Here is a 12,165-nt window from a genome sequence, read left to right on the forward strand (position 1 = left end):
CGTGCATTCATAATATTTGCGTGCAAAAATTGTACATCTAATATATCACACTATATTTTAGTTTATTTCATGGTTTACAACAAGAAAGTGCATCACGACATTTGTAGGATATTCTTGGTGATACCAATATGTGCATCTTATATGTTTAATAATTTTCACAATTTTTACTTGTACAAAAATATGTGCATCATACCCATCAAATATTTGATAATTATTTGTTATTTAACAATATTTATAAAAAGAAAGCACATCTCATCCATCGAATATTTGACAAAACATATCCATGTTATTTATTCATTATAGGGCAATAGGATTTGCAAATATATGTGCATCTTGGACAATAAACAACTTTGAGAGCTTTTATGTGCAATTGTAAGTGCATCCTGTGTCCTTGGAAAAATATTCATATCTTTCAAGAAAAAGAAAAAATAATATGCATCACAGTAAATTTATTACTTTTCCTGTGCTTATGTCATTATGTGCATCCTGATCGTTGACAAAAATTACAAAATAAAATATAGGAGCAGGCATACAATTCAGCTACTAGGCACACTTTGGTTTCCGTCTCTCTCTCCATATTCTCTCTCCATGCTTCTGTATGAGCTGACAGTTGACAGTGTGACACTCACCTCTCTCTCCACCACGTGTCACCCATCCACATGAGTTCCGCGGTCGATGTTTGGTTTCATGAGCTAAACTTTAGTCCATGTCACATCAAAAAAAAATCTTAGTATTTAGAAATATTAAATAAAAATTAATTACAAAACTAACTGTAGAATCCTGGGACTAAACTGCGAGATAAATGTATTGAGATATATTAATCCATGATTAGCGGGTAGTTACTGTAGCATCACTATAACAAATTGTGAATTAATTAGGCTCATTAGATTCGTTTCGCGAATTAGCACTCAGCTGTCAAATAAAATGATACTTCAAAATAGTAAGATTCTTTTTTTATGTGACAGGGATTAAAAAAAGAGTCTCTTAAAACAAACAGCCTCGCCCACACTGTTGATGGTTGTGATTATGGGAGCCACGGATCCCCAAGTTCCCCGTTGCTCCTTCCCGCACGGCCCTTCGCAGCTTTGCCCCATCACCCCACTCCTCAAGTCCCAAACTCCCAACTCGCCCGCCGACACGCACACAGAAATCTAACAGGTGGTCCTGCTTTGCTTGTGGTCGATCTCGCCCTCCTGCCTCTACCTGGCGGCCGCTGCCATAAGCCCATAACCCTATTGAGCTGCCTCCCATAACCCTCTTTTACTTTTAGATGACAGTACATTAAGCCCTTGTCACAACGTTGTGGCCAACTGATGAATTTGGAGCAGGACGAAACCTTCGCTTGAGCAATAATAGGAGGCGTGTTTGAGTAATCTACGGTTTCACAAGTGCGGGCTTTTAGGGGAGGTCTTTTGTTAGAGCAGCACAGTGTAGCTAGGAAGCCTAGAAACTCGTCTGCTCTCACACGTTGAGTCTGCCCCATTTGCGGCACGTATAGTGCAGCGATCACACCCGATGGTCCATGGTCCATGATCCGGCGATTGTAGAACAGCATGCACGGAGACACCGTCTCAATGGCTTGGACCAGAGTATGCAGCGTGCTCGATCATCAGTTAACTGCAACCCAATCAACATCATGTGGTCTCTTGTGCCATCATGCATCTATCTACGTCCCGGCATCATGCATGGCCGAGGACCAGCCTTACGCGTACCTGAATGAATCCAGAGGCCACTGTCATGGTTTCACTGGACTTGATTGGGTGTTACGTGTTGGTACAGAAGAAGTACGTAGTCATCTACTCCTACTGCATCAAGTATGTGTCTCTGTGATCAAGTACTTGTTGAGGACCATGCAATCAGCTCTCTAACCCCGATTTTGAGGGTTCATTCATCATGGCTGATCGATCAGGCCCATGCTATGATTATATTCAGAGATGGAAAGAACCCGCTTTGCCGTGCGCGCCGAATCGAAGCTCCTTAATGCCTGTGGCGACCTCTTTACGTTCTCCGGCAAATGCGGGATCGGCGGATTGTTGCTCACATTAATCCCTTTGCTTTAGGATCTGAAATGGTACGTTAGCAGCAAGCAATCCCCTGAAAAGTTCTCGTAGCATGGAACTGGTTCAGACTTAAGAATCAAAACTCTGAAATCTGAATCTAATTAACCCCTGAATCCCTGATCTCTGATCCCTGCAGGTGAGTAGTTTCAGAGTACCCCTGTGATCAGAGATGACTGAGGACCTCAGCAGCAGCACGAAAAACACTCAGGATATTGCTGTTTGCATTACCAGCAGCACAAAAAACGAAAGGGATGATAGCTACTCTGAATTAGCACTATAGGTCCTACTAGTACGGTCGACAGGCCACCCTCCTCGTTTTCAGCCTTGTTCCTGGTACTCCGTTGTTGCTTAAATACGTCAGTTTTACTCGACAGTGACAGTGCAACGAGACTCAAACCAACTGATGAAAGAGAAGAAACAAAAGGAAAAGAAAGAAGAAGGAAGAATCACTCGATGAGAAACATCAGTTACAAGCAACACCTTGAACAAGTCCCGAATCCTTATGGCACACTGAGATTACAGAGGCGTCAAGCGAGCTCTCGGTGGAGGTGAGCATCAGCTGGGCGTCTAGTAGAGTGAGTCGACTGTCTTGTTGAGCTCCTCTAGCTTCTTCATCCGCATCCTCTCGCTCTCGCTCACCAGCTGCATCGTCAGTCCCGGCGATGCAGAGCAAGAGCAAGTTTAATTTTTAGTGTTTCAGAAGTTACAGTATCAAGAGTTAGTGATTACAATGAGCTACTGGGTTCTTCTTCATTAAGATTCAGAGAGATTTTACCTCGATTAGCCTGTTGACTAGCAGCGCTTTCTCTTTGCTCTTCTCGTTGTACGCCTCCAGGACCTCCTTGTACTCCTTCTCCTTTTGTTTTCAGTAGACGAAAAAAAAAATCCACATGTCAACTCATGAGGCTACTACTTGAAACACTATCAGTTGGTTTCGCTCGAATAGTCATCTCAATTAAGCCATTAATCTAGCTAATCCATGCCATGTGACACGTATGCGTGTGAGCTCTCTCACCTTCTTGACGCAGCTCTTGCCGAGAGGCTTGAGCTGACGGTTCACCGTGTCAATCCTCTTCCGTATCGACTCCACCTCCTTCCGCGTTGGATCCGCCATGCCTTCCAGCTCCTATACAAGCGGAATTATCGCGGTTTAGACAGCAAAATACCGGACAGTACTTATCAGGCTATCTTGAATCTCGTCAAGCAACACGGTGGTTCGTGACTACAGAACCTAGCATCAGCAACCATCTGTACCAAAGTACTAATAAGATGCTATTGTTTAGCAAATTCGTTTCTTGGAACCATGCTGGGATGGAACCGTTTCTATGAAATTTATCTGAAATTCGTGAAACTAAGAGTCTAAGGTAGCATCAGGATGTCAGGACAGAGGAGGAAGTCTCGTCATGAAGGTGAAACTAAACACGGTGCAGTAGTTTTCAGGATGTCAGGACAGGAGGGCAAGGCAACCAGCAACCTGCAGCTCACCTGCCTGATGAAGGCGAGCCGCTTGGACTCCTCCTCGACGCGGCCGAGGTGCGCGAACACCTTCTCCCGGACCTCCATCTTGCGCCTCTCGATCTGCTCCTCCTTGGCCTTGAACACCGAGAGCGCCGACCTCGACGAGCCCTCGCCCGCCTCCTCCTCGTCGCCGCCCAGCGCCGACGACGACGTCGGGTGCTTCACCCGCAGCACCATCTGCATCGGCTGCTGCTCCACGCCGCCGCCGCCGCCCTGCATATCGTCCTCCCCCTGGCGCACGCAGCAGCTACCTTCTCTCGCTCGGCGTCGGCGGTTCGGTTAGGCGCGGCCGGCGTATCCTCTCTTCCCTCTGTTCCCACCTCGCCGCCACTTATAGCCCCAGCCACCAGCAGCCTTCACGCTGTCAAAGCGTCGTGGCATCCGTTGCTTTCCCTGCGATGCTGGGTGTCTAAGCAACCCCGGGGGCACAGTGGCCGGTAGCATGCCTCATGGTAACGCCTGCGACGGCGAGCCAATAGCGTTCAGCGAAACCGAACGGAAAGGCAAGGCCAGACATGGTGACCGGCTTCGACGGTTGCTTCTGGCGGACACGACCGCCGACGGCGCGTGACCGATCACGGCGGCGTACAGTATTGTATGGTTGCCGGCTTGCCGTTTGGTGGCGAGTGCCCTGTGGTCTCAGAGGTCGAGTACAAGTAACTCTTCCCCGCGAGAACTGTGCCGGGGAAGCCGCCGCTCCGGTGAGGCGAGGTGAGGCGATCCTTTCCGCCGGGTTGGTGCGCCGGTGTCTCGTCGCGCTTGGACGTCGCTGAGCCCTCGCCCCTCGGGCTACGCATCGCCGTCTCGCAACTTTTCCCCGTCGTCTACTGTTTCGCAGGGGGGAAAAGGCGAGGGGGACATGGCGCCCGCAAGCCTGCAACGCGAGGCTTGCAAGGCACACGCGGGGCCTCCGGCTCGCCGTCGGCGATCGCCGCTGATCGAGACGGGACGTGCCCGTCCGAGAGGAGCGACAGGCAAGACAGAGCAGCACAGGCGTCAATCAGTAGCTCGAACGAAGAAATATCTCGTGGGGGCTGAAAAGTCTGACGTCCCAGCATTTCTCTTCGTTATCCTTCTGCTAGCCTTTTGAGGCACGGCGACATTACAAGATTCAGAGATCTTCAAGGTCTCAAATAAAAAAAAGATTCAGAGTTCTTCATTGCTCCTTAAAACCATGATTACCAACGCTAAACGGCCATCATAACACACAACGTGATGTGAAGTCATCTCAGATCTTGTTGAGCGTCAATCGAACACCCGGTTGGTGGCCTGGAAAGCCAAGCTGCAGTCGGTCATGTAGCCAGACCTCAATGGAATTCTAAACATGAATTCATCAGAGTTATCTAGCTCAGAATAGATAGATATTCGAACCACGGCCAAATTTCAATGTATATATTCATTTTTGATTTATACCAACGCAAAAAGGAGCACAGAAGGCACGCGGGGCTCATGAGTTGCATAGGTTCCCTCTTTTACCCAGCACCAAAGCATTTGAAAAGCTTCTAGAGGACAGGAAACAATGGGGTAGCTCAATTTAGGCTAAAGGTTCCATCAGTTGCTGAAACACAATACAAATGTACCACTCAAGACAAAGCTTCTACAGACTCACTTCAGACAATGCAGCTCCAGCTGGTCTATATATATATTTTTTATCATGTAAAGAGGAGCTCAGGAGATCAGTAGCATGGCTGTTTACTCTCCTGGAGCGGAGACGCCCTGCTTCAGCTTTTCCCTCTTCAGCTTCTTCTTGGAGACCGGCTTCTTCTTCTTAGGTGGAAGCGTCTTCTGTGCATACACATACAGCGCATAGTTTCCCACAAAGAAGAGCAGCAGGAAGCTTGCAACTACAAGCAGGACTATCATTCCTGGGTTCAGGCCCTTCACCTCCTCGATGATCACATTGTTCTGAAACAGTGGTAATCTATGAGAAAATAAACAGGATACCGATGACAACTGTAGTGGACTAAGCGCATGGATCTTGTAATGTCATATGTAGGTGAGGACAATCAAACAACAGCTGAACATATATACCCTTCTTTACAAATGGGACAGACCAAAAGCTGACTGAACAGAATAGCACGGTAACATATCAGTAATTGCACCATATAGAGCACTTCAGCTACGGAAATTTTACCCCGCATCTGCAAAGGCTAGTCATGTCGGAAAAATGAAGCTTAATTTGACCATATTAGTACGGCACATGAAGTGATACAAACTATAGTCACGATTTAGAATAAAATATGCAGATTAGCTAGCACAGACATGCACAAAGATTAATGGATAGCAACTCAACAGCCAGAATTACTGGAAATGTTTAAACCTAGATCACATGCACCTAAATAAACGAAGCCATTTAAATTTACATAGTAATTGAACAAAAGCTACACCGACCATCAACCAGACATTTACTTAAACAACTTTGGATTACACAAGCAAACAGAATAGCAACCACTTACCCAGGTAAGTGTATCATGATATTAAAATTTTCAAATGGGGGATCATAAGTCTTAAGTCTGATGGCAACCTCGTATAAGTAAAATGCACAATATATAAAAACACCAAACTAATCAAGTAAGGATAATAGATAGCATCAGCTAGACAGAGAATTGGACAAAACTAGAACACTGAAGACTAAATTGATCAAACATGATCCACATGTATCATGCCCCGAGCGCTCCACATTTGCAACACTCAGCAACCTTATGTCAATTTGTAGCACATGAAACCAAAGCTCACGAACAAGATAAAAGAATTTCGCAACCATTTTCCTAGGACACAACCGAAACATGCATTTTTCTAAACTAGTGCAATTACCGTATGTCCTCAAACCTATTGGTTCCGTAAAAGGTTTGCACAAATTTGGCAGATCCAATCCTCTATACCTCAACTTGGAACAAGATGCACCACACCAAAATCATCTACAACTCCGGTCGGTCAACGCTTCCTGCTCTATCCCGGAACAGCAACGACCCCAAGCTCGCTGCCACGGTGACAACCAAGCCAAAACCCGCCGGGAAAGGAGAAGGTAAGCATCAGATCTGAACTTTGCATGCGCATCGCACAGCTAGATAGCAAGGGCGAGATGGGCCGAAGGAGGGAGAGAGGCAACCATGGTCACCGGATCCCCCTTCCACACCGGAGCGGAGAAAAAGATCTGAACTTTAGATGAATCCTTGCGCCAAAACAGAAATCCCACACCCAAAGAGGAAGGAAGAGCTCGACGAGACCCCTTACCGCCGAATCCGCGAACTGATCCACCATGGCGGCCGCCCGATCTGAGCCAAACGCCCCGCCCGCTCTGAATCGGAAGATTAGGAGGAGTTAGCCGAAGAATGGAAGGTGGTGTGCACGAGAGGTGACGAGGAGGACGATGAATCGTAGGATCTGAACAAAAGCTCACCTTTGCGCTACTGGTCCTGGGGACCTTCGCGTCTTTCTCCTGAGGCCCTGTATAGTTCCCAAAAATTTTCAAGACTCCCCGTCATTTTTAGACACATACATAAAATATTTAATGTAGTTTAAAAAAAATAACTAATTGTATAGTTTAGTTGAAAATAATGAGATGAATCTTTTAAGCCTAATTAGTACATGATTGAACACTAATTACCAAATAAAAGCGAAAATGCTACAGTAACAAAACCCAAAAAATTTCACCAACTAACACACCCTGAGACAAAATAGGCGTTTTGGTCCCTCAACTTTCAGATAGGTCAATATGGTCCCTCGACTTTTGTTTTTTAGATCAAATTCATCCTTATGCTACATATTATACTCCACAATAACATAAAATTTATGCAAAAAGTCCTTTTCACCCTTGTTCCTTCCCCTTCTAAATTCCTCAACAATTTATTATTACTAAAAAAATATTTAGCTAATGCAAGCAAACCAATGTAGTGGCATGAGCATCAATGCATTTAGAGGATGAACATCACAAATGTTAAATTTGGAACACACAATTTTATTTACCCACGCATCACATTGTATTGCGGGCGCATGAAGAGTGAAAATTAAGGAGGAGAAGAATAAGCAAGGGTAAGAAGGACTTTTTGCATTTATCTCATATTATTATGGAGTATAATATCAGTATAAGGACGGGTATGACTCTAAAATAAAAGTTGAGGGACTATATTGGCCAATTTGAAAGTTAAGGGACGAATTTGATCCTTACAATAAAGTTGAGGGACTAAAATGACTATTTTGCCTTCTCCTGAGCTCATCCACAATCGCTTACCTCCGCCTCCGCGTGTGGGTTTTATGGGCTGTTTGATCTGGAAGTTTCTAGCGCGGCGTTTTTCACGGGTTTTGTCCGCTTTTCCTAAGGGACGTGTATTTGTGTCATATTTGTTTCGATTGAGGCACTTTGCACGGGGTTTTACTTTAGGTTAGTGGATCAGCTATGGATTACGGAAACCAGATAAAAAAAACTCTGGTGTAGCTAGTTCACATTATCTCTATACGTAATGTTTAGTAAGCACATGAGAAAAAATTATTATGCGCTTAAGTCAGCCCATTCAGTTCAGACTATTGATAAAATTTTACTCTATTTGTTCTAAAATATAGGTTGTTTTAATTTTTTTAGGATATTTTCTCATATGGTCCTGACAGCTTCATCAATATTCCATTTTTTCTAAAATAGCTCTTAAATCTCCGCGACTTGCCCCTCTCTTCCTCCATCTCTACACCCTCCGGGGGGGGGGGGGGTGGTTAACCATGAGTATTCTCTTCTATTGTTCTGTCTACGATATATAGACTCCTCTACAGTACAATCACTCACAGTAGCATGTAGAAATTTAGGGTAACCAATGGCATATGAGAAATTTTCCTTTAATATTGCAATGTTAGACTATTGGTGGGTCAAAATGGCAGCCCATTAACATTGTCTTGTAGGAAGGCATAATAAATCACATCGTTCTTTTTCCAACCGAGTAAATGCCTTTCTTCCACTATACCGGAGGAAGCTCAGGTGCTACTATGCTATAAATGCACGGTAACACCCGCAACATGTATAGAAGAGTTAACAAAATATATGGATGGATAAAACATGCTAGTATTTACATTCATGCAAAACTTGAGGTTGGATGAAAAAATTGCAATGAGAAGTAGAAAAGAGAAATCAACATAGGGATAGTTGCAGATTAAAGATATTAACAGTTGAATCCGTAACAATCATATGATGTATTTTTTTTTCTCCTTACACAATTTTTATACAATTCAAATATATGTCCTAAACGTCCATATTTTTTCATGCTCGAACTCACTTATGTTTCTATTTTCTACTTTTATATTTGTTTACATCCGAATTTCATTTGACTGTAACTTTGAATCCTTAAATACTCGTAGAGTTCGACTGCTTTATAAGAGGCAACACAAGAATCCCATTTCACATGACCACACCATTTAGCTACAATCTAGCGAACTCCAAAGGAGGATTTTATGAACCCGAGCTTAACACACACTCTAATAAGATGTTCTATTTGCTCTGATTTGTTCGTGGGATTAATGCACCTTGGTTACGGTCCTGTGATGACGTGGATTCGAGAGTTTGCGCGTGACATATGTGTGTGTCATAGTGCTGTTGAAGCTTGTACTTTAGAAGGAACTGATCTGTTGAAGCTTGTTTCAAAAAAGTTCCACGAATTTGCTAAGCTTGAACAAACAGTTTTTGCACAAACATAAACCGTGGATAAACACAATATACTCTTCAAACGGACTGAAATAGTTAGAACTTTTTTAAAAAAAATAGTTAGAACATACTACATAGAAACTTCTAGAAACTAATTTCATGGATTCTACTGTCACTTGGAACTATTTTGAACTATTTTGAAGCACCATAAGCTGGCTGGTAGTCATCTCGGTAGTCAATAGGCAGACGAAGGTCTCGTGCAATTGCTCTATCAATGAGGTAACGGACAGCCAGAGTCACTACGAGCTTCCATGTGCAGTAGAAATTTAAGCACAAGTCACTACCTCAGATGCTCAGAATTCCAGATTCATAGGCATCACAATAACAATTTCTTAGAGGAAAAGGAGCATGTGGCCCTGAAGAAGTTCATCCCTCGTGTGACAAAACTGGAGGCCATGATCAAATAAAATTTAGCAATCCAAATCAAATCATGTGGATGCATGTGTCAGACTGTCAGGTAAAAGCTTAAAAAAACAAATGAGACGCCATTCTGAGTAAATTTTTGGCAAGTCCATGCAATGAAGATTTTAAGCGTATGGACTCACATAATCCGATAAAGGAAACACAGAAAGAGCATCAACTTAAAAGTTCTTCAGATATTGCGGAAGTGACAAGCAACAGATAACAAAATTATATCTAGATTCAAGATCTGACATGATTCACCAACATGCATAAAATGCCCGTTATTGGCATCATGGGTACCAAATCTTAAAAGTTTTAAATACTGAGGCCACCTAAATCATTGTCTAGATTCAAAACATCAACCGAGCACACCTGCCAGTGGCACCATGGATATTGTTCTACTTTGGAATGAAACCTTGAATGCAGCCAAAGTTAAAATAGTAGTTTCAGATAACCAGCTAACAGTAACACAATGTCCTCAACTGATTGATGGATAATCACCCCAGCAGTACAACTGAGTCATTTTAATAGCCCATGATGTCGATATCACTGTCAAAGGGGTCAGGCAGAGCATTCACAGCCTCTATACTGAAACCCTTGCGATGGACGACTTTCTGACCCTCGAACATGACTTTGGCTTCCAAGGAGGCCCTGTGACATTGACTGAGCAGATTTTGCTGTTCTGTAATCCATGCAGGGTTGTTGGACATGGCAGATTGAATCTTCATGGTCTGCAGCACCTGGGCATTTGCAAGGAGGAAACACACAAATTCTAGCAAGTTTTGGTTCTCAACTTTGCTTTCACGTTTCTCGAATTTGATTTCCAGTCTCACGCTTTGAAGATGGTTCACAATACATCCAATGGGATCAAGCTTCTGGTAGTAGTTCGGGCCAATTGAGTGAACTTCCCCTTCCCCGCGCTTGTTGCCCTTTTGCACACATATGAGGAATAAGAGGAAGTTCTTTGTAGGGTTCAGCTAATGGGATAGTATACACAAGAACAAACAAACAGAGCAACCTCAAGCTGTAATTACCTGGATATGCAATGTTTCCAGGAAGGGAAAGCACTTGAGCAAGTTCATCACTGACTCCATGTTCTTCTTGCTCGAGAGCGTCACACTGATAGCCAGAATCTTCACGCAATTGAAAGGAGCGCGCAATCCTTTGTCAACCTTCTGCAATGTACAAGCGAGTGATGCCTCTTGGGCTCTGCTATCACAGACGAAGAACAACAAAGTGAATTCAAACACTGTAACCAGTTAACTACCTTCTGAGCAGCAGGCTTGTCAATGCCGTGGAAGAAATCCCGGAAACCCAGCACGAGGTAGCCTAAAGCAGTAAGCTTTGGCGCGCCGACGATGGTAACCGCCGTCCCCAGATGCGCGTCGCAGAGCAGACGCTCCAGGCGCGGGGCGTCCTCCACCGTTAGCTCCTCCAGATACTTGTACTGCCACACCCCGAGCAGCACGAGGCTGTGGCAGGAACTGATGTGGATGCGGCGGGGGCCCTGGATGTGTCTGAGCATGACGCTGCGGAGCGCGGGGCAGCCGGAGAGCAAGCTCTGTAGCGCGACCTCGGAGATGTGGGTGCTGGAGAGGGAGAGCTCCGTGAGGCGGGACGCGGCGGCGGCGGCGGCCCCGGCGTCGGAGAAGCGGCACTCGCCGAGGGCGAGGGTCTCGAGCGTCGGGGAGGCGAGTAGCGGGTCGGCGAGCGCGCGGTGGCACCAATCGGGCGTGCAGACGAGGGAGACCTCGCGGGCGCGGTGGACGCCGGCGGCGAGGTCCCGGAACCAGGCCTCAGCGGCGGGGAGGCGGGAGCGGAGGGTGGTGCGGGCGAGGCGGAAGCGCTCGACGGGGCCCGGGGTGGGAGGCGAGCGCGAGGGTGACGGCGTCCGCGCGCGCCGCCCAGGGCGTCCCCGCCGCCGCCGCGGCGCGGGCGATGGAGCGGCAGGTCGCGGCGGGGAGCTCGAGGTCGTCGAGGCGGAGCGGGGTCCCGCGCCTCGCGTCGCGCCAGCGCGTGGAGAGGACGGCGGCGCGCGCGGCCTCGGCGGTGGCGAGGCGGGAGATGATCGCGGAGAGGAGCTCGAACGGGAGGTTGCTGATGAGGTCCTCGCCGCCGGCGTCGCGCGGCGGCGGGGCTGCCATCTCGCCGCCGGGATTTTGCGGGGGTTTGGGTGGAGAGGGTTTGTTCACCGGCCGAACTTGGTCTGGTAGGAGAGAGAGTGAGAAGATGCTGTAGTGGGCCGTGGGCACACAAGGTGACCATGCCCATTTTCCCTTCTTCAGACTTTCAGAGGGAGAGGGCAGCTGTTTTTTTTTCCTTCTGAATTGAGAAAGAGTAAGTATTGCTAATTTGTTACTTGTTAGGGAAGCCAAACAAGCCGATTGTGGATTATTACAATCCGGATCGTTGCAATTCAACAATAAGGATCGTAACGATTTGCTCTTTCATAGACTATTACAGTTCAAGAGTCCATTTCTACCCAGCTTGTAGGTTGTAGTT

At 46.1% G+C, this 12,165-nt stretch overlaps 2 protein-coding genes and 1 pseudogene across 2 annotated transcripts; all 3 read right to left on the minus strand.

Annotated features, from left to right (window-relative positions):
- Positions 1–2,264: 2,264 nt before the first annotated feature.
- Positions 2,265–4,197, minus strand: LOC120640887. The gene is made up of 4 exons (XM_039916811.1): positions 3,546–4,197; positions 3,076–3,186; positions 2,836–2,916; positions 2,265–2,702 (listed from the first exon to the last, which is right to left on the minus strand). Exons 1-4 carry the CDS (start codon positions 3,795–3,797, stop codon positions 2,628–2,630), a joined length of 519 nt encoding a protein of 172 aa, XP_039772745.1. The 5' UTR covers positions 3,798–4,197; the 3' UTR covers positions 2,265–2,627.
- Positions 4,198–4,942: 745 nt separating this feature from the next.
- Positions 4,943–6,997, minus strand: LOC120640888 (DNA-binding protein S1FA-like). The gene is made up of 2 exons (XM_039916812.1): positions 6,813–6,997; positions 4,943–5,483 (listed from the first exon to the last, which is right to left on the minus strand). Exons 1-2 carry the CDS (start codon positions 6,837–6,839, stop codon positions 5,271–5,273), a joined length of 240 nt encoding a protein of 79 aa, XP_039772746.1. The 5' UTR covers positions 6,840–6,997; the 3' UTR covers positions 4,943–5,270.
- Positions 6,998–9,833: 2,836 nt separating this feature from the next.
- LOC120640889 lies at positions 9,834–11,909 on the minus strand (annotated as a pseudogene).
- Between the last annotated feature and the right edge of the window lie 256 nt (positions 11,910–12,165).

Source organism: Panicum virgatum, chromosome 7K, assembly GCF_016808335.1.
Source record: "Panicum virgatum strain AP13 chromosome 7K, P.virgatum_v5, whole genome shotgun sequence".
Classification (NCBI taxonomy): Eukaryota; Viridiplantae; Streptophyta; class Magnoliopsida; order Poales; family Poaceae; genus Panicum; species Panicum virgatum.

What these genes read in the sequence shown, in the direction of transcription:
- LOC120640887 (XM_039916811.1), bottom strand. Translation starts at nt 3,797, where the DNA reads ATGCAGGGCGGCGGCGGCGGCGTGGAGCAGCAGCCGATGCAGATGGTG. An exon ending in GCAAGAGCTGCGTCAAGAAG is followed by an intron (nt 2,917 to 3,075) that starts GTGAGAGAGCTC and finishes TGAAAACAAAAG; the next exon opens with GAGAAGGAGTACAAGGAGGT. An exon ending in TAGTCAACAGGCTAATCGAG is followed by an intron (nt 2,703 to 2,835) that starts GTAAAATCTCTC and finishes CTGACGATGCAG; the next exon opens with CTGGTGAGCGAGAGCGAGAG.
- LOC120640888 (XM_039916812.1), bottom strand. Translation starts at nt 6,839, where the DNA reads ATGGTGGATCAGTTCGCGGATTCGGCG. An exon ending in ATCAGTTCGCGGATTCGGCG is followed by an intron (nt 5,484 to 6,812) that starts GTAAGGGGTCTC and finishes CCACTGTTTCAG; the next exon opens with AACAATGTGATCATCGAGGA.